This window comes from Salvelinus fontinalis, chromosome 39 (genome assembly GCF_029448725.1).
Source record: "Salvelinus fontinalis isolate EN_2023a chromosome 39, ASM2944872v1, whole genome shotgun sequence".
Taxonomy (NCBI): domain Eukaryota; kingdom Metazoa; phylum Chordata; class Actinopteri; order Salmoniformes; family Salmonidae; genus Salvelinus; species Salvelinus fontinalis.
This window is the reverse complement of record NC_074703.1, coordinates 5,016,719-5,042,754: the sequence shown is the minus strand read 5'-3', so window position 1 is coordinate 5,042,754 and position 26,036 is coordinate 5,016,719. Positions and strand designations below refer to the sequence as shown.

Genomic DNA, 26,036 nt, shown 5'->3' with positions numbered 1-26,036 from the left:
AGAAAGAGAGAGAAAGAGAGAGACAGAGAGGGACAGAGAGGGACAGAGAGGGACAGAGAGAAAGAGAGAGAAAGAGAGAGACAGAGAGCGACAGAGAGGGACGGAGAGAGGGACAGAGAGAAAGAGAGAGAAAGAGAGAGACAGAGAGAGAAAGAGAGAGACAGAGAGGGACAGAGAGAAAGAGAGAGAAAGAGAGAGACAGAGAGACAGGGACAGAGAGGGACAGAGAAAAAGAGAGAGAGAGAGAGAGAGAGAGAGGAAGAGAGACAAACAGACAGGGAGAGACCAGGCAGGAGAGAGAGAAGCCACTACTGTCTGTGGATGACCATAACAGGCAATGGCCCAGTGTTTGGACTGGGGCCCATCCTCTTAGCTAAAACTCCCGCAGCACACAGCCAGAGGGAATCCTCACTCACTACCACACTATCTCGTACTACAACTGTTCCACTGGGTCTAATGATGTGGCAATGCTTAACCATGGTGAGGCATCTATAGTAGCTCTGGCTGTCTCTCTCTAACTGCCATCGGCACAGTGTTATTGTAGGACCAATCACCCAAGGCCTCTGTTCATGTAAACATCGCCATGGCAACGGGCTGGCTCAAAGCACGGTCCTCTCACTTACTGCCACATTGGATGGGTCGTTATTTCTTATCGGGACAAGAACGTCTTTCTAAATAAACACCACATGCTCTTTGTGTTTTATAACAAACACAGCAGCTCAGTTATCTGCTAATACTCCAAACATCTTCAAGCTGTGACACTACAGAGAGAGAGAGAGAGAGAGAGAGAGAGAGAGAGAGAGAGAGAGAGAGACTATCCAATGTCCTGGGAGCGGGATGAACTTTCACGACGTCTGCTGAGGAGTTTCATATTTTAACCAAACAAACATTTGTTTATGTTAATTTTTACTTCATAAAGTGAACTGAATTAGGCCCACTGTTACTGTCCTGTTATTGTCTTCTGAACAATATATCATAGTACACTAAAGTTGTTATCTACCCGTGTGTAGGCAGACAGTTATCTGTTCAACTTCCTAAACCACAACACTGTAGTCCTCATGGCAGTCGCTGTGTGGAAACAAAGGTGCCATTGATTATACATTTATTATAATTTACTGATCTATTTCTCCACTGAGAGACATGAGGAAGTTACTGTTTATTGGCCTTGTCTGTTTGTGTTACACTGGATCCTTCACTGCCTCTGTGTGTGTGTGTATGTGTGTATGTGTGTGTGTGTGTGTGTGTGTGTGTGTGTGTGTGTGTGTGTGTGTGTGTGTGTGTGTGTGTGTGTGTGTGTGTGTGTGTGTGTGTGTGTGTGTGTGTGTGTGTGTGTGTGTGTGAGTGTGCTCGCAATAATGTGTCTCTTATGTCAGCTTCTGGGCGCGTTCTTGTGTGCATGTCTGTGATTGTCAACAGCCAGAGCACGTGGCCCTGACCCAGTATCTTGGCTCACACACACACACACACACACACACACACACACACACACACACACACACACACACACACACACACACACACACACACACACACACACACACACACACACACACACACCTGGTTCTTCACTGCATGTACACACTGGCTCACACACACACAGGCTGGCTCTCTCACAGACACACACACACCTGGTTCTTCACTGCATGTACACACTGGCTCACACACACACACACACAGACTGGCTCTCACACAGACACCCACACACCTGGTTCTTCACTGCATGTACACACTGGCTCACACACACACAGACTGGCTCTCACACAGACACACACACACCTGGTTCTTCACTGCATGTACACACTGGCTCTCACACACACAGACTGGCTCTCACACAGACACACTGGCTCACACACACACACACACACACACACACACACACACACACACACACACACACACACACACACACACACACACACACACACACACACACACACACACACACACACACACACACACACACACACACACACACACACACACACCTGGTTCTTCACTGCATGTACACACTGGCTCACACACACACAGACTGGCTCTCACACAGACACACACACACCTGGTTCTTCACTGCATGTACACACTGGCTCTCACACACACAGACTGGCTCTCACACAGACACACTGGCTCACACACACACACACACACACACACACACACACACACACACACACACACACACACACACACACACACACACACACACACACACACACACACACCTGGTTCTTCACTGCATGTACACACTGGCTCACACTCACACAGGCTGGCTCTCTCACAGACACACACACATCTGGTTCTTCACTGCATGTACACACTGGCTCACACACACACACACACAGACTGGCTCTCACACAGACACACACACACCTGGTTCTTCACTGCATGTACACACTGGCTCACACACACACAGACTGGCTCTCACACAGACACACACACACCTGGTTCTTCACTGCATGTACACACTGGCTCACACACACACAGACTGGCTCTCACACAGACACCCACACACCTGGTTCTTCACTCTATGTACACACTGGCTCACACACACACACACACACACACACACACACACACACACACACACACACACACACACACACACACACACACACACACACACACACACACACCTGGTTCTTCACTGCATGTACACACTGGCTCACACACACACAGGCTGGCTCTCTCACAGACACACACACACCTGGTTCTTCACTGCATGTACACACTGGCTCACACACACACACACACAGACTGGCTCTCACACAGACACCCACACACCTGGTTCTTCACTGCATGTACACACTGGCTCACACACACACACACCTGGTACTTCACTGCATGTACACACTGGCTCACACACACACAGACTGGCTCTCACACAGACACCCACACACCTGGTTCTTCACTGCATGTACACACTGGCTCACACACACACACACACACACACACACACACACACACACACACACACACACACACACACACACACACACACACACACACACACACACACACACACACACACACACACACACACACACACACACACACACCTGGTTCTTCACTGCATGTACACACTGGCTCACACACACACAGGCTGGCTCTCTCACAGACACACACACACCTGGTTCTTCACTGCATGTACACACTGGCTCACACACAGACACCCACACACCTGGTTCTTCACTGCATGTACACACTGGCTCACACACACACACACACACACACCTGGTTCTTCACTGCATGTACACACTGGCTCACACACACACAGACTGGCTCTCACACAGACACCCACACACCTGGTTCTTCACTGCATGTACACACTGGCTCACACACACACACACACCTGGTACTTCACTGCATGTACACACTGGCTCACACACACACAGACTGGCTCTCACACAGACACCCACACACCTGGTTCTTCACTGCATGTACACACTGGCTCACACACACACACACACACACACACACACACACACACACACACACACACACACACACACACACACACACACACACACACACACACACACACACACACACACACACACCTGGTTCTTCACTGCATGTACACACTGGCTCACACACACACAGGCTAGCTCTCTCACAGACACACACACACCTGGTTCTTCACTGCATGTACACACTGGCTCACACACAGACACCCACACACCTGGTTCTTCACTGCATGTACACACTGGCTCACACACACACACACACACACACCTGGTTCTTCACTGCATGTACACACTGGCTCACACACACACAGACTGGCTCTCACACAGACACACACACACCTGGTTCTTCACTGCATGTACACACTGGCTCACACACACACACACCTGGTACTTCACTGCATGTACACACTGGCTCACACACACACAGACTGGCTCTCACACAGACACCCACACACCTGGTTCTTCACTGCATGTACACACTGGCTCACACACACACACACACACACACACACACACACACACACACACACACACACACACACACACACACACACACACACACACACACACACACACACACATACACACACACACACACACACACACACACACACACACACACACACCTGGTTCTTCACTGCATGTACACACTGGCTCACACACACACAGGCTGGCTCTCTCACAGACACACACACACCTGGTTCTTCACTGCATGTACACACTGGCTCACACACAGACACCCACACACCTGGTTCTTCACTGCATGTACACACTGGCTCACACACACACACACACACACACCTGGTTCTTCACTGCATGTACACACTGGCTCACACACACACAGACTGGCTCTCACACAGACACCCACACACCTGGTTCTTCACTGCATGTACACACTGGCTCACACACACACACACACCTGGTACTTCACTGCATGTACACACTGGCTCACACACACACAGACTGGCTCTCACACAGACACCCACACACCTGGTTCTTCACTGCATGTACACACTGGCTCACACACACACACACACACACACACACACACACACACACACACACACACACACACACACACACACACACACACACACACACACACACACACACACACACACACACACCTGGTTCTTCACTGCATGTACACACTGGCTCACACACACACAGGCTGGCTCTCTCACAGACACACACACACCTGGTTCTTCACTGCATGTACACACTGGCTCACACACAGACACCCACACACCTGGTTCTTCACTGCATGTACACACTGGCTCACACACACACACACACACACACACCTGGTTCTTCACTGCATGTACACACTGGCTCACACACACACAGACTGGCTCTCACACAGACACACACACACCTGGTTCTTCACTGCATGTACACACTGGCTCACACACACACACACTGGCTCTCACACAGACACACACACACCTGGTTCTTCACTGCATGTACACACTGGCTCACACACACACAGACTGGCTCTCACACAGACACACACACACCTGGTTCTTCACTGCACGTACACACTGGCTCACACACACACTGGCTGGCTCTCACACACACACACACACCTGGTTCTTCACTGCACATACACACTGGCTCACACACACACAAACTGGATCTCACACATACACACACACACACACCTGGTTCTTCACTGCACACACACACTAGCTGGCTCTCACACAGACACACACACCTGGTTCTTCACTGCACGTACAGTGTCCTGGTAAGCGTTCTAACATTCTAAGGTTCTACACGTAGCCGACGTACCGGATGGTTCCGCTGAACAGCACCGGGTCCTGGAGGATGATGGACAGACGAGACCTCAGGGTCTGGAGGGGCAGCTTACAGATGTCTATACCATCAATGATGATCCGCCCTGAGACGAGATACAGAGAGAGAGAGAGATACAGACAAAGAGACAGAGAGATACAGATAGAGAGAGAGAGAGAGAGAGAAACAGACAGAGACAGAGAGAGAGATACAGACAAAGAGACAGAGAGAGAGAGAGAGAGAGAGATACAGACAGAGAGAGAGAGAGACAGAGAGAGAGATACAGACAGAGAGAGAGAGAAACAGACAGAGACAGAGAGAGAGATACAGACAGAGACAGAGAGAGAGATACAGACAGAGAGAGAGAGAAACAGACAGAGAGAGAGATACAGACAGAGACAGAGAGAGAGAAACAGACAGAGACAGAGAGAGAGAAACAGACAGAGACAGAGAGAGAGATACAGACAGAGACAGAGAGAGAGATACAGACAGAGAGAGAGAGATACAGACATAGAGACAGAGAGAGAGATACAGACAGAGAGACAGAGATACAGACAGAGAGAGATAGAGATACAGACACACAGAGAGAGAGATACAGACACAGAGAGAGAGAGATACAGACAGAGAGACAGAGAGAGATACAGACAGAGAGACAGAGAGATACAGACAGAGACAGAGAGAGAGAGAGATACAGACAGAGAGACAGAGAGAGAGATACAGACAGAGAGAGAGTGAGATACAGACACAGAGAGAGAGAGAGAGATACAGACAGAGACAGAGAGAGAGAGAGAGAGAGAGAGATACAGACAGAGAGGCAGAGAGAGATACAGACAGAGACAGAGAGAGAGATAGATAAAGAGCGAGCGAAGGAGAGCGATACAGACAGACAGAGAGAGAGAGAGCATCAAAGCATATATGGTCTGGTTGTTGATGTCATTCTGTTCTGTATATTGTAGAAGAATACACAAGTAAGCTGAACATCACATTTATTATCATTACTCACTGAACATATTTCACGTTTCTACTCTATTTATTTAGTCTATTTCTGGGGACATTATCTTCCCAAGAATGTCCACTGGCGAGTCTATTAGTACGACTACAGTCAACATCGTAGTGTTCAAGCTCGCTCCCTCTGCCTTTATAAGGGGACACTGGTAACAAATATGTGTCTTAATTCATTGTTAAGTAAAATACATTTGTCTGCGGCAGCAGTGCTCGTGTGGAAGAAGAGAGCATGTATTGTTGGGTTTGGTGAAAGACAGGTCTGTCTGAATTGGCTGACTAGGAGCGGTGGAAATACAAAGATTATTCAGACAGAGTAAAACCTGAATATTATCATATGATTGTTTATCAGTGGATTCTGACAAACTGATGTTCAACGTAGGAAAATAAATCCAGAACATTATGTTTGGATTATTCTATTTATGACATTTGGCCAGAGGCTGGAGATATGCTTACCAACAATAACAGGCCCCCTGCAGAAAGTTGTGTACAAAGGACAACTAAATATGACGTCATCATAGGATGTCAGGATGACAGTGACCACAGGGCCGTGCTGTGTAAACAGAGGAAACTAAAAGGAGGCTATGGATTTCAGCAGAGGACCTATTTCCCTTTATCAGATGAGAATAAACACAGCTCCACTCAGACTAACTACCATATTATAACATCAGCCCCCTCTGACTTTTGAAAGGGCACTTTGGGACAGGAAAGTCAAGGAAATAGTTTGACCTTTGGTGTCAGCGTTTGGTTGCAGTCACCATAGTTATGTTATGTCCACTAGCACTTCACTACTGAAAAAGAGTCGTAGGGCCTGTGAGGAGGACTGTGAGGAGGACTGTGAGGAGGACTGTGAGGAGGACTGTGAGGAGGACTGTGAGGAGGACTGTGAGGAGCAGTGTGAGGAGGACTGTGAGGAGGACTGTGAGGAGCACTGTGAGGAGGACTGTGAGGAGGACTGTGAGGAGCACTGTGAGGAGGACTGTGAGGAGCACTGTGAGGAGGACTGTGAGGAGCACTGTGAGGAGGACTGTGAGGAGGACTGTGAGGAGGACTGAGGAGGACTGTGAGGAGGACTGTGGGGAGCAGTGTGAGGAGGACTGTGAGGAGGACTGTGGGGAGCACTGTGAGGAGGACTGTGAGGAGGACTGTGAGGAGGACTGTGAGTAGGACTGTGAGGAGGACTGTGGGGAGGACTGTGAGGAGCACTGTGAGGAGGACTGTGAGGAGGACTGTGAGGAGGACTGTGGGGAGGACTGTGAGGAGGACTGTGAGGAGGACTGTGAGGAGGACTGTGAGGAGGACTGTGGGGAGGACTGTGAGGAGGACTGTGAGGAGCACTGTGAGGAGGACTGTGAGGAGGACTGTGAGGAGGACTGTGAGAGGACTGTGAGGAGCACTGTGAGAGGGTTTTGTACAACCACTTCTTTCAATCTACTGTAAAATAAAAACAGACATTCACTATGAGGGAGCTGTGTAACGAGTGCTAGGCCTGAGCATCAAGGCTCCTGTCCACAGCTTCAGAGGCCTTCTACACCTGACTCACAGGAGAGAGAGAGACTAACCTTCAAACACGTCGACCATATTGAAGAAGGCCAGAGAGAGGGAGGACTTTCCACTTCCTGTGCGTCCACAGATGCCCACCTAGAGAGAGGAGAAGGAGAAAGAGGGGATTGATTAGTTATTAAACAGTCATTACATGCCAGTGGGAGACACAATCTGTCACAGCTTGGCCCTCTACTCTCATGAACAAGACTAGGAGTTTTTCCTCACAAGGTAAAACTCAGAGTCCTACAGAAACTTTAATTTAACAGTACATTACTGTAAAGTTTACAGTAACATAGTGTCCCTTTTTTTCAGTAACTAACACTGCCAGTAAATTACCTTAAAAACAAGAGGATTGTATTTTTTACAGTGTAGTTACTGTATAAAATGGAGCTACCCATAAACAAGCGGTCAGCCTCACACACAACCACAATACATTACTATTCTTAGATCTGGACCGAATTACACAGTTCCACGCTCACGTGTTCTCTCATTGGGTCAGACACCACACACACACAGCCACACACACAGCCAGGCCTCTCTACTAAGGGTTTATATCCCCAGATTTAAGATGTTTGAGTATATGAGGATTAATGTGATACCTAAACTGAGTCAGATTAAAAGGGGAATACAGGGAGGCTGTAGAACTTGATGCTCAACAGGAGACACTAACCTCCTCATGCTCTTCCAGTAATAATATCCAGCCCTGGAATGCTTATAAGACACCGTTACAGATACACAGATAGAGAGATACCTAATATCCAGCCCTGCTTATAAAACACTCACAGATACAGATAGAGAGATCCCTAATATCCAGCCCTGCTTACAGAGCACTCACAGATACACAGATAGAGAGATCCCTAATATCCAGCCCTGCTTACAGAGCACTCACAGATACACAGATAGAGAGATCCCTAATATCCAGCCCTGCTTACAGAGCACTCACAGATACACAGATAGAGAGATCCCTAATATCCAGCCCTGCTTACAGAGCACTCACAGATACACAGATAGAGAGATCCCTAATATCCAGCCCTGCTTATAAAACACTCACAGATACACAGATAGAGAGATACCTAATATCCAGCCCTGCTTATAAAACACTCACAGATACACAGATAGAGAGATCCCTAATATCCAGCCCTGCTTACAGAGCACTCACAGATACACAGATAGAGAGATCCCTAATATCCAGCCCTGCTTACAGAGCACTCACAGATACACAGAGAGATCCCTAATATCCAGCCCTGCTTACAGAGCACGGTGTCAAAGAGAGATACTAGAACACCTACTTCAGTCCTGGCTATTGTTCCAGCCCAGCATGAACTAACACACCTGATTCAACAAGTCAAGGGCTCCATGAACTACTCAATCAGTTGAATAATGTGTGTATCAGTGGAGGCTGCTGAGGGGAGGACAGCTCATAATAATGACTGGAATGGAGTGAATGGAATGGCATCAAACCATGTGTTTGATGTGTTTGATACCATCCCACTGATTCCGCTCCAGCCATTACCACGAGCCCGTCCTCCCCAATTAAGGTGCCACCAACCTCCTGTGGTGTGTTGGTACTGGGCTGGATCAAAAGCCTGCACAACCCGTGTCTCTCTAGGACCAGGACTGAAGAACACGGTCTCAGCAGGAGTTCTAGTAGCTCTGTATCTCTGCTTCTCTGCTCTGGACTGGATTCTCTATCTCCCTGTGTATCTGCATTCAGGCTCCTCACAGCAGAAGTGAAGCAGCCTCATCAGGTCAGATAGCAGGAGTCTGCTGAGGTACAGTAACACTGCCCTGAGAGAACGGACGTGTGTGTGCCGAAAGCTGTAAGACGTACGCCACACGGAGTCGCTGCCACCAACTAGTACGTTTCTTCACTACGTGTCAACACACAGTTGAGTTTAGGCACAGGGCTGTGATTCAAACAGAAAGTAAACGTCCGCTTGCTTTTCACTGCTTTGTGATCTTTATTCAGCGATATAGTCAGGAACAACGTGTGAAGTCACAGTTGCGTTAAGGGGAGGGCTCTGTGAGCGGGTGTGACTTACGTTCTGCCCAGGGTTGCTTAGCTCCCTAAATGTGATCTTTATTGAAGCTACAGCAACAATGTGCCATCTCACAGTCGCGTTAAGACACAGGGCTGTTACTTACCTTCTGCCCAGGGTTGATGTAGGCATTAACGTGTTTGAGGACAGGCTTCAGAAGGGGGTCGTAACGGACACACAGATCCTGGATCTTTATCTCTCCGTGCTGGGGCCAGTCCTCGGGGACCTGGGAGGTATCTGGACAGAACACATATAGTCCACCATTAATAAAACATGAATGAGATGTGTAATTATATACTGTGATCACACACAATAACTAGGGATAGCAGTTTTTCCTTGACAGGAACAGAAAAATTCTGGGCCCTAGTTATAGCCTACAGCACAATAACACATACTGTAGAGCATCCAGGACAGTCATACAGTAGAGCATCCAGGACAGTCATACAGTAGAGCATCCAGGACAGTCATACAGTAGTACATCCAGGACAGTCATACAGTAGAGCATCCAGGACAGTCATACAGTAGTACATCCAGCACAGTCATACAGTAGTACATCCAGGACAGTCATACAGTAGTACATCCAGGACAGTCATACAGTAGTACATCCAGCACAGTCATACAGTAGGACATCCAGCACAGTCATACAGTAGAGCATCCAGCACAGTCATACAGTAGTACATCCAGGACAGTCATACAGTAGTACATCCAGGACAGTCATACAGTAGAGCATCCAGGACAGTCATACAGTAGGACATCCAGGACAGTCATACAGTAGAGCATCCGGGACAGTCATACAGTAATACATCCAGGACAGTCATACAGTAGTACATCCAGGACAGTCATACAGTAGGACATCCACGACAGTCATACAGTAGTACATCCAGGACAGTCATACAGTAGGACATCCAGGACAGTCATACAGTAGGACATCCAGGAAAGTCATAGATTAGTGAATTTGGGGACAGTCACACAACTGACGATGCAGTAAACAGAGGTCTCTTTGTCAAAAGTGGTGCCCTAAGTGCTACTCAGGACCACTCTTCCTACTGTGACCAGGCTCTGGTCTGTTTAGACTGCAGCATTTAGCTACTTCAAAAGTAGTCTGTGTTGTACTGCTAAAACCAGGCATGCAGTCCTTAAAATAAGGGTTGGTGGTTCTCCTCATGACTTAAGAGCTTCGAATGGACGCAGAGGAAAGAAAAGGACTAAATGAATCAAAGGGAAGGATGATAAAACAGGGCAAGATGACAGCTCGTTGCTTGGACAAGCTCCACTCATTATCGTTGTATTGCTATCAGGGCCAAACTTTCCATTACGTCACAGTGTAGGAGGACAGCCCACTCTGGCAGGGGTGCTTTGACCACAAGACTCAAGCAGGGCCACGGCTCTAGAGATGGGGGACTCTCTTCTCCCTCTCATCCATCTCTTCCTCCTCAAGAAGCTCTCCTCTCTCTCCTCCTCCTCTCCTCTCTCTCCTCCTCCTCTCCTCCCTCTCCTCCTCTTTTCCTCCCTCTTCAATCTCACCTCCTAGTTGTTCCCCAATAACCTCCTCCCTTAGTTCTAGCCCTCTTATCTTCCTCTCCCAAGAGACATGACCCCTTCTCTTCTTTTTTAACATCGCCATGGCAACAGCACATCACATAAACTTCGATGTTGCTTTGTAAGGAGACCCGTAACGGGACTATTGTAAACTCCACAGAGACACACTAGAGAAATGATGTTGGAATCCGGGAGGAGAAACAGAGTCTGTGTCAGGTCGTTCTGCCCCACACTGTAAATCTAAAGACGTTACCATACTGTCAGATTGTTGCCCTGTGCGGTTGACTGTTCTATTGCCATGGATGTTTAAATATAGTCCTTATAGATGTGTAGAAGCCTAGACTATGTTGAGCCATCCTCGCTGTTAGGCTACCTGCTGCCCCTTTACTATAGACTTAATCTGTATAAAGCCTCGCTATTGTTATTTTACTGCTGCTCTTTAATTATTTGTTACTTTCATTTCTTATTTTTGTAGGTATTCTTCTTAACTGCATTGTTGGTTAAGGGCTTGTAAGTAAACATCTCACTGTAAAGTCTACACCCGTTGTATTCGGCGCATGTGACAAATACAATTGTATTTTATTTAATTTGATCTCGGAACACAGAACCAAATTGTGCAGCACACTGGCCAGCTACAGTCTGTCATGGGACAGTGCTTAGTTGAACATCTATGGATTTCATTTTGTGAGGGACTTTTCAAATAGCGCGAGCAGAGATGATGATCATATTTTGAACTGTGTGTTTCAGCAGGATTCCAATTACCCTGTTCTATTGACTGTGTGTTTCAGCAGGATTCCATTACCCTGTTCTATTGACTGTGTGTTTCAGCAGGATTCCATTACCCTGTTCTATTGACTGTGTGTTTCAGCAGGATTCCATTACCCTGTTCTATTGACTGTGTGTTTCAGCAGGATTCCATTACCCTGTTCTATTGACTGTGTGTTTCAGCAGGATTCCATTACCCTGTTCTATTGACTGTGTTTCAGCAGGATTCCAATTACCCTGTTCTATTGACTGTGTGTTTCAGCAGGATTCCATTACCCTGTTCTATTGACTGTGTTTCAGCAGGATTCCATTACCCTGTTCTATTGACTGTGTTTCAGCAGGATTCCAATTACCCTGTTCTATTGACTGTGTGTTTCAGCAGGATTCCATTACCCTGTTCTATTGACTGTGTTTCAGCAGGATTCCATTACCCTGTTCTATTGACTGTGTTTCAGCAGGATTCCAATTACCCTGTTCTATTGACTGTGTGTTTCAGCAGGATTCAATTACCCTGTTCTATTGACTGTGTTTCAGCAGGATTCCATTACCCTGTTCTATTGACTGTGTTTCAGCAGGATTCCATTACCCTGTTCTATTGACTGTGTTTCAGCAGGATTCCAATTACCCTGTTCTATTGACTGTGTGTTTCAGCAGGATTCCATTACCCTGTTCTATTGACTGTGTTTCAGCAGGATTCCATTACCCTGTTCTATTGACTGTGTTTCAGCAGGATTCCAATTACCCTGTTCTATTGACTGTGTGTTTCAGCAGGATTCAATTACCCTGTTCTATTGACTGTGTTTCAGCAGGATTCCATTACCCTGTTCTATTGACTGTGTTTCAGCAGGATTCCATTACCCTGTTCTATTGACTGTGTGTTTCAGCAGGATTCCATTACCCTGTTCTATTGACTGTGTTTCAGCAGGATTCCATTACCCTGTTCTATTGACTGTGTTTCAGCAGGATTCCATTACCCTGTTCTATTGACTGTGTTTCAGCAGGATTCCATTACCCTGTTCTATTGACTGTGTGTTTCAGCAGGATTCCATTACCCTGTTCTATTGACTGTGTGTTTCAGCAGGATTCCATTACCCTGTTCTATTGACTGTGTCTTTCAGCAGGATTCCATTACCCTGTTCTATTGACTGTGTGTTTCAGCAGGATTCCATTACCCTGTTCTATTGACTGTGTTTCAGCAGGATTCCATTACCCTGTTCTATTGACTGTGTGTTTCAGCAGGATTCCATTACCCTGTTCTATTGACTGCTGACTATTTTAAACCAAATCTTGCGTGTGCACTGTCCAGCTTCTGTCACAAGGGACTCCAGGGTATTGGGAAGCAGCATTTGGTGTGGGAGTGTTTAGTTTACCCATGGAGCCTTCGTAGTTCTCAGACTCTGTACTCAGGAAGCTGTTGACCTTCTTTACAGCAGCCATCTGGACTTCTAAGTCAGCCAGGTTCCTCACCACCCAGTTCAGGTAGTTGGTCACCTGGGTAACGGGAGGTAAACACAATATATATTTCATTTTTTTTTTTTTTTTATAGTTCTATGAAGTGTCATTACTAGGTATAGAAATAATACTACTATTAATAATACTATTAATTATAATAATTGTTATTATTATTATTCTAATATGTCTGAGTGGGAGTCTTTTTTACCCATTGCCTTGGACAATCTGAGGTAAACCAAAGGTATTTAATGGTTGAGAAGAATACATAAAAGGCTGATCAGTCAGAAGAGAGTACTATGGAGAAGAGTCGTGGATGGGCTATGCTCTCTGAGGAGTGATAAGCCCACAGAAAAAAATACTGTGGGGTTTTTGTTACAGTAAAAACAAAGATGAATGCTGAGGACAATACAGCTTCTATTGTTTCACATCTTCTGTCAGTGGGAGAGGAATACAATCCATCTATTAAAAATATCCCTTCTCTACAAAGGACTGGCAACAATACTCCTCTCATTAATGTGACTGATGCAGTCCTTCTCTGTACAGTTCCATAAATGGTCTACTGAATCCGTTGTCTAAATAGTTGCTGCCTTGACATCTTGTAAACGTCTGAATGGGCAATACAACTACCATCAGATCCAGGTGAATAAGAGCCTGTAATTAAAAAGATTCTCATCTGATGAAGTTGATCCTGTACAGTGTTTCTGTGCTGTGGGTACATTCATGTTTGTGTGACATTGGGGAGACGGTGACTCACTGTAAGGGCGTAGGTCAGGCCTAACCCCACCATGCTAGAGGGAAGGTTCATGACAGAGCTCCATATTGAGGCTACTGCTGCTGTTAACACAATGACAGCACCCAGGTAGTCCTGGGAGAGAGAGACAGATAAGATAGTTAGAGGGAGAGAGAGAGAGAGACAGATAAGATAGTTAGAGGGAGAGAGAGAGAGACAGATAAGATAGTTAGAGGGAGAGAGAGAGAGAGACAGATAAGATAGTTAGAGGGAGGGAGAGAGAGACAGATAAGATAGTTAGAGAGAGAGAGAGAGACAGATAAGATAGTTAGAGGGAGAGAGAGAGACAGACAGATAAGATAGTTAGAGGGGGAGAGAGAGAGAGACAGATAAGATAGTTAGAGAGAGAGAGAGAGACAGATAAGATAGTTAGAGGGAGAGAGAGAGAGAGACAGATAAGATAGTTAGAGGGAGAGAGAGAGAGACAGATAAGATAGTTAGAGGGAGAGAGAGAGAGAGAGACAGATAAGATAGTTAGAGGGAGAGAGAGAGACAGACAGATAAGATAGTTAGAGGGGGAGAGAGAGAGAGACAGATAAGATAGTTAGAGGGAGAGAGATAAGATAGTCAGAGGGAGAGAGAGAGACATATAAGATAGTTAGAGGGAGAGAGAGAGAGACAGATAAGATAGTTAGAGGGAGAGAGATAAGATAGTCAGAGGGAGAGAGAGAGACATATAAGATAGTTAGAGGGAGAGAGAGAGAGAGACAGATAATATAGTTAGAGGGAGAGAGAGAGAGACATATAAGATAGTTAGAGGGAGAGAGAGAGAGAGATAGATAAGATAGTTAGAGGGAGAGAGAGAGAGAATTTGAAGTTGTGAATTCAACACAGCATTTATCTAAAAGTCATATCTTCTAATTTTGTAGCTCAGTGTGATAAGAAACCAGGGAGTATTGTGTTGAATATTCAGTAGGATACCATTAGTATTACAATAGTCCCATATCTTATTAACAATGTCATGGTTGAATCGTGGACATTAATATTCTCTCACCGTTCTGACCTCCAACCAGCGGTTGGCAGCAGAGAGGAACAGGTAGGCTGTGTTGTTGGTATCTGTCAGCTCCAGCATCTTCTGCTTGAATCGAGATTCATGTCTGAAGAAGAAATGGAAAATAAATATAGCTTATACCTAGCAGGTTTGAACCCTGCGTCTAGACTGTGTTAGCCCGCACGTCTCCAGGTCCCAGGCCTGGTCATGGTTCATAGAACCTCCGTGAGACAAACACTGAAGTGGGATGGTTTCAGGACTGGACTATCGTGCCTGAGGATGTGAGTTGGACCATGGCTGCTACATAGCTAAGTGACATCTAACATCTAACATTGGACCAAGAGAGAAAGAGAGAGAAGCCACGGTGCTGCCAAGATGAGGAAGTCTTCAGGGAGGAAGAGGCTGTCTGAGGGGTAGTAACCGTGAGAGCTGTTTAATGCTGGATTACCACGATTCTGGGGAAAAGGAGGAATGTTCGTGAACTGTTTAGAGTGGGATTCATGTAATTCTGGATCAAGAGAAAGATTAGGGTTTGTGATATCCTCCTTCCTCCATGAATGAATGGTTCTGGATGGGTTGGAAGAGTTCTAGATGGGATTCAAGTTGTTTAATTCACACTAGTATTAGATATAAGCAAAGGAATTAACCTTCAGTGTCAACAAATCCAGCACTTTGTTTCGAGTTTCAGATGGCTGAGTACAGTGTTACTACCTTCCTAAAACCTATAAGTGCTTCTTGAGTATGTTGTGTAACGATGCTCTGGGCAAAATTTCCACTCTGTCACTCTGTCTGTGTGTGTGTGTGTGTGTGTGTGTGTGTGTGTGTGTGTGTGTGTGTGTGTGTGTATGGTACACTGACCTGAATGCTCGGATGGTGGTGAGTCCCTCTGCAGTCTCAGAGAAGTGGCAGAGCAGAGGAAGCTGGGTGGAGTCATCTAAGTCCTGAAGGTCCCTGAGAGAGAAAATGAAGAAAAGTCTGGACAATGTGGAAACAGAGACGAAAAGCACATGGAATATATAATTTTTCTGATACTGTAAAGGAAACTACATTGAGCTGAAATGGACCAGGTCGGCCCAGTGAACTCACTTTGAGGCGACCCGGAAGTACTTCTGTATAAAGTAGAAGGACACAGCCAGAGGAATCAGAGCGATGAGGAAGCTTGGAGTGACGAACGCTATGACCCCGATGGCTGACAGGCAGAGCAGAGTGGAGCGGGTCAAAGACTCCAGGGTAGGAGGGATGTGCTGGAGAAAGGGGGGATAGAGAGAGAGAGAGAGGGGGAAGAGAAAGAGAGGGGGGAAGAGAAAGAGAGAGGGAGGAAGAGAAAGAGAGAGGGAGGAAGAGAAAGAGAGAGAGGGAGGAAGAGAAAGAGAGAGAGGGAGGAAGAGAAAGAGAGAGAGAGAGTGAGTGAGGAAGAGAAAGAGAGAGAGAGAGAGTGAAGAAGAGAAAGAGAGAGAGGGAAGAGATTGTATCATGTCAGTGCTACATTTCTGACCTACGCTCTGGACCTCAATGTCGTCCTCTTTAACGATCTGAGGTCACCTGAGGGACGTAATATAATGACGTGGGACGTGGACTCATCTCATCAATGGACTAATTCTGACGCCTGCAAATGACTGACAAACTCTTAATATTTGTGTGAGCTGTAATCTTAAGGCCACTCAGGGCAAGGCCAGCTGGAGAGCAGCACTGGAGTCTCTCCAATCACACCATGGCCAAAGACAGATCCTTCATCAGACAGCTTCATGAGTAGAGGATTCCCACAGTACTCATTTAACATTTAAATGTTTGGCATTTGGCAGTCGCTCTTATCTAGAGTGACTTACAGGAGAAATTTGGGTTTAGTGCCTCGCTCATTGGCACATCGACAGATTTTTCACCTAGTCGGCTGTGGATGTGAACCAGAGACCATTTGGTTACTGTCCCAACACTATAAACCGCTAGGGTACTTTACCCTAATACTCCTGACTGAAATAAGTCAACAGATCAATCTTCTGAGGGTGAACATCCTTTTCAGAATCACCTGATCTATGATGTTGGTGTCAGCTGAGAAACGGTTCAGGATCTGGCCCAAGGGGGTCACGTCAAAGAATCTGAAAAGAGATTCAAAATATATATTATTTCAAATATTAGTCTGAAAAATATCTAAAATAATATAATTAAATTTTTTAAAAATCGTAAATTATTCAACACATTCTTTCTGGTTCAACTGTACTCAGTTCCCTTCTATTTAAACACGGATGATGTCATAAAGAGTATAAGAATCTGTTGGTGAGGTGTGTCGTGGGTACCTGATAGGTGAGGTGTGTCGTGGGTACCTGATGGGTGAGATGTGTCGTGGGTACCTGATAGGTGAGATGTGTCGTGGGTACCTGATAGGTGAGATGTGTCGTGGGTACCTGATAGGTGAGGTGTGTCGTGGGTACCTGATGGGTGAGATGTGTCGTGGGTACCTGATAGGTGAGATGTGTCGTGGGTACCTGATAGGTGAGGTGTGTCGTGGGTACCTGATAGGTGAGGTGTGTCGTGGGTACCTGATGGGTGAGATGTGTCGTGGGTACCTGATAGGTGAGGTGTGTCGTGGGTACCTGATAGGTGAGGTGTGTCGTGGGTACCTGATAGGTGAGGTGTGTCGTGGGTACCTGATAGGTGAGATGTGTTGTGGGTACCTGATGGGTAAGATGTGTCGTGGGTACCTGATAGGTGAGGTGTGTCGTGGGTACCTGATGGGTGAGGTGTGTCGTGGGTACCTGATGGGTAAGGTGTGTCGTGGGTACCTGATGGGTGAGATGTGTCGTGGGTACCTGATAGGTTAGGTGTGTCGTGGGTACCTGATGGGTGAGGTGTGTCGTGGGTACCTGATAGGTGAGGTGTGTCGTGGGTACCTGATGGGTGAGATGTGTCGTGGGTACCTGATGGGTGAGGTGTGTCATGGGTACCTGATGGGTGAGATGTGTCGTGGGTACCTGATAGGTGAGGTGTATCGTGGGTACCTGATGGGTGAGGTGTGTCGTGGGTACCTGATAGGTGAGGTGTGTCGTGGGTACCTGATGGGTAAGGTGTGTCGTGGGTACCTGATGGGTGCGGTGTGTCGTGGGTACCTGATGGGTGAGGTGTGTCTTGGGTACCTGATGGGTAAGGTGTGCCGTGGGTACCTGATGGGTAAGGTGTGTCGTGGGTACCTGATGGGTGAGGTGTGCCGTGGGTACCTGATAGGTGAGGTGTGTCGTGGGTACCTGATAGGTGAGGTGTGTCGTGGGTACCTGATAGGTGAGGTGTGTCGTGGGTACCTGATGGGTAAGGTGTGCCGTGGGTACCTGATAGGTGAGGTGTGTCGTGGGTACCTGATAGGTGAGATGTGTCGTGGGTAAATGATAGGTGAAGTGTGTCATGGGTACCTGATAGGTGAGGTGTGTCGTGGGTACCTGATGGGTGAGGTGTGTCGTGGGTACCTGATAGGTGAGGTGTGTCGTGGGTACCTGATAGGTGAGGTGTGTCGTGGGTACCTGATAGGTGAGGTGTGTCGTGGGTACCTGATAGGTGAGGTGTGTCGTGGGTACCTGATAGGTGAGATGTGTTGTGGGTACCTGATGGGTAAGGTGTGTCGTGGGTACCTGATAGGTGAGGTGTGTCGTGGGTACCTGATGGGTGAGGTGTGTCGTGGGTACCTGATGGGTAAGGTGTGTCGTGGGTACCTGATGGGTGAGATGTGTCGTGGGTACCTGATAGGTGAGGTGTGTCGTGGGTACCTGATAGGTGAGGTGTGTCGTGGGTACCTGATAGGTGAGGTGTGTCGTGGGTACCTGATGGGTAAGGTGTGCCGTGGGTACCTGATAGGTGAGATGTGTCGTGGGTACCTGATAGGTGAAGTGTGTCGTGGGTACCTGATAGGTGAGGTGTGTCGTGGGTACCTGATAGGTGAGGTGTGTCGTGGGTACCTGATAGGTGAGGTGTGTCGTGGGTACCTGATAGGTGAGATGTGTTGTGGGTACCTGATGGGTAAGGTGTGTCGTGGGTACCTGATAGGTGAGGTGTGTCGTGGGTACCTGATGGGTGAGGTGTGTCGTGGGTACCTGATGGGTAAGGTGTGTCGTGGGTACCTGATGGGTGAGATGTGTCGTGGGTACCTGATAGGTGAGGTGTGTCGTGGGTACCTGATGGGTGAGGTGTGTCGTGGGTACCTGATAGGTGAGGTGTGTCGTGGGTACCTGATAGGTGCGTGGATGATCTTGTTGAGCAGGTTGTGGTGCAGGTTGGTAGCAGCAGACAGACCCAGGAACTCCACAGTCAGAGAGGTGATCAGACACAGGGCTATCCCAGCTCCACACAGGATGATAAACACTGGCACATAGTAGGAGTCAGGAAGACCAGCCTAGTAACCACATAATACACCACAAAGACACATAGTAGGAGTCAGGCTGACCAGCCTAGTAAAATACACCACAAAGACACATAGAAGGAATCAGGCTGACCAGCCTAGTAACCACATAATACACCACAAAGACACATAGTAGGAATCAGGCAGACCAGCCTAGTAAAATACACCACAAAGACACATAGAAGGAATCAGGCTGACCAGCCTAGTAACCACATAATACACCACAAAGACACATAGTAGGAGTCAGACTGACCAGCCTAGAAACCACATAATACACCACAAAGACACATAGTAGGAGTCAGGCTGATCAGCCTAGTAACCACATAATACACCACAAAGACACATAGAAGGAATCAGGCAGACCAGCCTAGTAACCACATAATACACCACAAAGACACATAGTAGGAGTCAGACTGACCAGCCTAGTAACCACATAATACACCACAAAGACACATAGTAGGAGTCAGGTTGACCAGCCTAGTAACCACACAATACACCACAAAGACACATAGTAGGAGTCAGGCTGACCAGCCTAGTAACCACATAATACACCACAAAGACACATAGAAGGAGTCAGGCAGACCAGCCTAGTAACCACATAATACACCACAAAGACACATAGTAGGAGTCAGGCTGACCAGCCTAGTAACCACATAATACACCACAAAGACACATAGAAGGAATCAGGCAGACCAGCCTAGTAACCACATAATACACCACAAAGACACATAGTAGGAGTCAGGCTGACCAGCCTAGTAACCACATAATACACCACAAAGACACATAGTAGGAGTCAGGCAGACCAGCCTAGTAACCACATAATACACCACAAAGACACATAGTAGGAGTCAGACTGACCAGCCTAGTAACCACATAATACACCACAAAGACACATAGTAGGAATCAGGCTGACCAGCCTAGTAACCACATAATACACCACAAAGACACATAGTAGGAGTCAGGCTGACCAGCCTAGTAACCACATAATACACCACAAAGACACATAGTAGGAGTCAGGCTGACCAGCCTAGTAACCACATAATACACCACAAAGACACATAGTAGAAGTCAGGATGACTAGCCTAGTAACCACATAGTACACCACAAAGACACATAGTAGGAGTCAGACTGACCAGCCTAGTAACCACATAATACACCACAAAGACACTTAGTAGGAGTCAGGTTGACCAGCCTAGTAAAATACACCACAAAGACACATAGTAGGAGTCAGACTGACCAGCCTAGTAACCACATAATACACCACAAAGACACATAGTAGGAGTCGGACTGACCAGCCTAGTAACCACATAATACACCAGAAAGACACATAGTAGGAATCAGGCTAACCAGCCTAGTAACCACATAATACACCACAAAGACACATAGTAGGAGTCAGGCTGACCAGCCTAGTAACCACATAATACACCACAAAGACACATAGTAGGAATCAGGCTGACCAGCCTAGTAACCACATAATACACCACAAAGACACATAGTAGGAGTCAGGCTGACCAGCCTAGTAACCACATAATACACCACAAAGACACATAGTAGGAATCAGGCAGACCAGCCTAGTAACCACATAATACACCACAAAGAGACATTCTGTCAGATAACAGGATTTCAACAAGCATTACTCACTTCCACTAACACTGAGTACTGGTAGTGAAAGGTGTTCATATCTCACCGCTGAGTTTGTCTGATTGGAGAAGACAGCTGCTGTAGAGGCATTGACAAAGTCTCTTGTACCATTTCCAAAGTCTGGGGCATATCCATTAGCATCGTCATAAGCAGTCCCATTGACTAGGACATCGCTATTAGCAGTCCCATTGACTGGGGCATTGCCTTTAGCAGTCCATTCGGCCAGCCAGTAGTCGATGGCGACCATGACGGAGTGTTTCAGCAGCTTGGAGAAGACCATGAGGAAGACCATGAGGAAGCCACCAGAGGACAGGTACTGCCAGCACACCCTCCACGGGATCTTAGAGCGCCGACTGGTGGTCATCGACATGTTGTCGTCATCTTCCTCCTCCTCTTCCTCCTCTGTCAGGGAAGAGAGAATGAGGGATTATTGTCATATGTTGTAACAGAACTGAACTTGAATGAGATACAGTCTTGACAATGCATTTCACCTTCTTCGTCATCGTCGACCTGGTTCTTGGCCTCTCTGGAGTAGAAAGCTCTTCTCAGGGTCTTCCTCTCCAGAGCAGTCTGACAGTTATCAATCTCAGTGTCCTGCAGTACAGATACAAATGTTGTTTGGTTGGTTGGCAGGTAAATTAGCTACACTACACATTACAGACCAGAGGAGGCTGGTGGGAGGAGTTATAGGAGGACAGGCTCCTTGTAATGGCTGGAATAAATGGAATGGTCAAACACGCTGTTTCCATGTGTTGGCTCCGTTCCATACCAGCCTTTACAATGAGCTCCTACACGTCCTCCTATAACTCCACCCACCAGCCTCCTCTGTTACAGACAGTCTGTCAGTAGGAGAGAAAGAAGTGAAAATGACCTTCTCTAGTTCCTGGTCCTGTCTGTTCATCAGGGTCTTCCAGTGTTCATACAGCTCTACATCATGAGTCTGAATGTCCTTCAGAGTGCCTTCCCTCAGCACTGAGCCATCCTTCATGGCTATGATCTGGGACACAGAGTCAAATCAGGACCCTTATAAAGAAACCGTCTCAGGGTAGGAATGCTGATCTAGGATCAGGTCCCCCCACCCCGTCCGTGTAATACTCTTTATTATGATCTAAAAGGAAAAACTGATCCTATATCAGCAGCATTCCTACTCTAAGATGCTTTATGAATACAGACCCAGTGCAAATGGTAGAGAGTACAGTGAGAGAGGAATCCACACCAGACTGTTGAGATGCTCACCCAGTCAGCGTGGATGAGGTACTGCAGTTTGTGTGTGACCAGGACCACGGTCCGTTTATCATCCTGTAGGAACTTCAGGATGCCCTCCTGCATCAGGTGGTCACTCAGGTGGATGTCCAGCGCTGAGAACGGGTCATCCTGAGAGAAAAGGTCAGAGATCAGGGGTCAGAGACAACATGGACGATCCAATCAGATCAGAGCGTATCAGAGTGAAAGATGTGGATTAAATTATGTTTTTTTTAACAGGAGATCATCCTTTATTCATATTAAGTTACAGCACGTTTAATACACAGGTCTCAGATGACTTCAGAACATACAGTCAATCAAACCTAGCTCCCAGAGGACCCCGGAACCTGAATAAATACCAATGTATTACCCTAGGATGAACTAGTCTGTATACTGTACAGCACTGAGACACGTAAACAGTCCTGGGGGCAGAAGGTCTGAGATCATCAGACACAGCATGATAGACACCTCATTAGGAGACAAGACGTCATAAAGACGTACTTAGCTAATAGATGTTGCTTCTAGTTGGGTGTTCACTCTGCCGTCCCACTGTGTATTAATACAGCACTTTAGAGTGGTATTTCCTTATTTGGCACAGTGTGAGCTGAGCTACGTATGGAGAAACGTGCCGGGTCCTATCCCATGACAGCCAGAGATGCTGTATCAGGGGCGGGGGTTAGACGTCTAATTAACAGTTGCCACAGGAAATGATGTGGGAACACAAACACATGATGACATCACACAGGAGTTGGAAGAAACGGGATGTAGATGTACATAGAGTTGTAGCAGCGAGAGACGGGAAAGTGTGTGTGTGTACGTGTGTGTGTGTACGTGTGTGTGTGTACGTGTGTGTGTGTACGTGTGTGTGTGTGTACGTGTGTGTGTGTACGTGTGTGTACGTGTGTGTGTGTACGTGTGTGTGTGTGTACGTGTGTGTGTGTACGTGTGTGTACGTGTGTGTGTGTGTGTGTGTGTGTGTGTGTGTGTGTGTGTGTGTGTGTGTGTGTGTGTGTGTGTGTGTGTGTGTGTGTGTGTGTGTGTGTGTGTGTGTGTGTGAGAGAGTGTGTGAATGGCTAGCCAGGCCAGATGGCAGAGCAGAGGGATGCCTGTGAACGGCATGACAACTCTTGTCAGCAGTATGGTATGGTTACAAGAGAGGCCTGCGGACAGATAGCCGTCCCACCTGCTGCTCCTCCCGTTCCCATACAGAGGGAGGCTGGCTGGCCCTCCCTGGCCCTCCCTGGATCTCCCTGGCAGCCTCTGAAATCACACCCTATTCCCGATATAGTTCAATCCTTACGCACACACTGTCCCAAAAGCAGTGTACTGTTTAGGGAAAAGAAAAGGGTGTCCCTGTCTTTGGCTCTAATTGGCTCTCCCTGGAACACTTAGAGAACACCCTAAAACACCATATAAAACCCAGAGAACACCCTAGAACACCTAGAGAACACCCTAGAACACAAAGAGAACACCCTAGAACATCCTGGCTCTGTCTGACTATTCTGAGAAGGCATCCTTGAGTGAGAGCTTCTAGCCTCTTCCAGCGAACTCAATAGGAAATGGATCTTCTATTGAAGTCAATAGATAAAGCACTTTATCATTCATTGACTCACCAGGAAGACTATGTTGGTGTTCTGGTAGAGAGCCCGAGCCACACATATCCTCTGTCTCTGGCCTCCACTCAGGTTGATGCCCTGGGAGAAAAACACACCGTTAAGAAGACTAGCCAGGTACACAAAGGAATCTGACACAAATCACTGTTCACTACTAGTTCTTGGTATAATATGCCATTGTGTCTGAGGTAAGAGATGGGGCTTGTGCCCAAAAAGATGGGAATAGACAGTGATATAAAACCACAGTAATAATGAGGTGATTATAATAATGTAATAATTTAGCCAGTGTTTCAGTACCCTCTCTCCGATCTCCGTCTGGTCTCCGAAGGGCAGGAGGTCTACATCAGGCTGCAGGGAGCAGGCGTCAATCACAGTCTTGTATCTGAGACACACAGCAGGGCATCAGACAGACAGACAGACAACACCCTCTATCAAGACACAGTTAGAAACATGGCTGCCTTGGATACTAAGGGATTCAACAGCCAAACAGTCCTCATCAGAGAAGAGATATAAGCCAGCATCAGCCTCAAGAAGCATCAAGAGTGATAGCAATCTGATGGACCATCTAATTAGTGTCATTAAAAGTACATCTCAGCTGATGCATGACCAAGTGAATTAACCAAACACAAACATTGATCTAGTCTTAATTACATTGATGAATGGTGTTGAGGAGCAGTAGAGAATACAGTAGAGAAGAGTACAGTAGAGTAGGGTAGAGTAGAGTAGAGTACAGTAGAGTAGGGTAGAGTAGAGTACAGTAGAGTAGGGTAGAGTAGAGTAGAGTACAGTAGAGTAGGGTAGAGTAGAGTAGAGTAGAGTAGAGTACAGTAGAGTAGGGTAGAGTACAGTAGGGTAGAGTAGAGTAGAGTACAGTAGAGTAGGGTAGAGTAGAGTAGAGTAGAGTACAGTAGAGTAGGGTAGAGTACAGTAGGGTAGAGTAGAGTAGAGTACAGTAGAGTAGAGTACAGTAGAGTAGGGTAGAGTAGAGTACAGTAGAGTAGAGTACAGTAGAGTAGAGTAGAGTAGAGTAGAGTAGAGTAGAGTACTGTAGAGTATGGTACTGTAGAGTAGGGTAGAGTAGAGTACAGTAGGGTAGAGTAGAGTAGAGTACAGTAGAGTAGAGTAGAGTACAGTAGAGTAGGGTAGAGTAGAGTAGAGTAGGGTACAGTAGAGTACAGTAGAGTAGAGTACAGTAGAGTAGAGTACAGTAGAGTAGGGTACAGTAGAGTAGGGTACTGTAGAGTAGGGTACTGTAGAGTAGGGTACAGTAGAGTAGGGTACAGTAGAGTACAGTAGAGTAGAGTACAGTAGAGTAGAGTACAGTAGAGTAGGGTAGAGTAGAGTACAGTAGAGTACAGTAGAGTAGGGTACTGTAGAGTAGGGTAGAGTAGAGTAGAGTAGAGTACAGTAGAGTAGGGTAGAGTAGAGTAGAGTACAGTAGAGTAGAGTACAGTAGAGTAGAGTAGAGTACAGTAGAGTACAGTAGGGTAGAGTAGGGTAGAGTAGAGTACAGTAGAGTAGAGTACAGTAGAGTAGAGTAGAGTACAGTAGAGTAGAGTACAGTAGGGTAGAGTAGAGTAGAGTAGAGTACAGTAGGGTAGAGTAGAGTAGAGTAGAGTACAGTAGAGTAGAGTACAGTAGGGTAGAGTAGAGTAGAGTACAGTAGAGTAGGGTACTGTAGAGTAGGGTACTGTAGAGTAGGGTAGAGTAGAGTACAGTAGGGTAGAGTAGAGTAGAGTACAGTAGAGTACAGTAGAGTAGAGTACAGTAGAGTAGAGTACAGTAGA

The 26,036-nt window shown here is 46.8% G+C and overlaps 1 protein-coding gene across 15 annotated transcripts in view; it reads right to left on the bottom strand.

Annotated features, from left to right (window-relative positions):
* LOC129838810 (ATP-binding cassette sub-family C member 9-like) overlaps positions 1-26,036 on the bottom strand; it is a 70,198-nt gene that overhangs the window by 8,740 nt on the left and 35,422 nt on the right. For 10 of the 15 annotated variants that reach the window (XM_055906011.1, XM_055906015.1, XM_055906017.1 and 7 more), the window contains 16 exons: positions 24,547-24,631; positions 24,250-24,330; positions 22,631-22,768; positions 22,266-22,391; positions 21,886-21,988; positions 21,441-21,796; positions 19,584-19,747; positions 17,399-17,468; positions 16,462-16,619; positions 16,234-16,326; positions 15,379-15,481; positions 14,349-14,459; positions 13,513-13,633; positions 9,945-10,075; positions 7,817-7,895; positions 5,250-5,358 (listed from right to left, as the gene is read on the bottom strand). In XM_055906011.1, coding sequence (XP_055761986.1) covers positions 5,250-5,358; positions 7,817-7,895; positions 9,945-10,075; positions 13,513-13,633; positions 14,349-14,459; positions 15,379-15,481; positions 16,234-16,326; positions 16,462-16,619; positions 17,399-17,468; positions 19,584-19,747; positions 21,441-21,796; positions 21,886-21,988; positions 22,266-22,391; positions 22,631-22,768; positions 24,250-24,330; positions 24,547-24,631 — 2,028 coding nt within the window. Of the gene's footprint in view, positions 1-1,476; positions 5,359-7,816; positions 7,896-9,944; positions 10,076-13,512; positions 13,634-14,348; positions 14,460-15,378; positions 15,482-16,233; positions 16,327-16,461; positions 16,620-17,398; positions 17,469-19,583; positions 19,748-21,440; positions 21,797-21,885; positions 21,989-22,265; positions 22,392-22,630; positions 22,769-24,249; positions 24,331-24,546; positions 24,632-26,036 lie in introns of those variants that run through there. The other 5 variants (XR_008756901.1, XR_008756900.1, XR_008756903.1 and 2 more) reach the window with 5 other exon arrangements.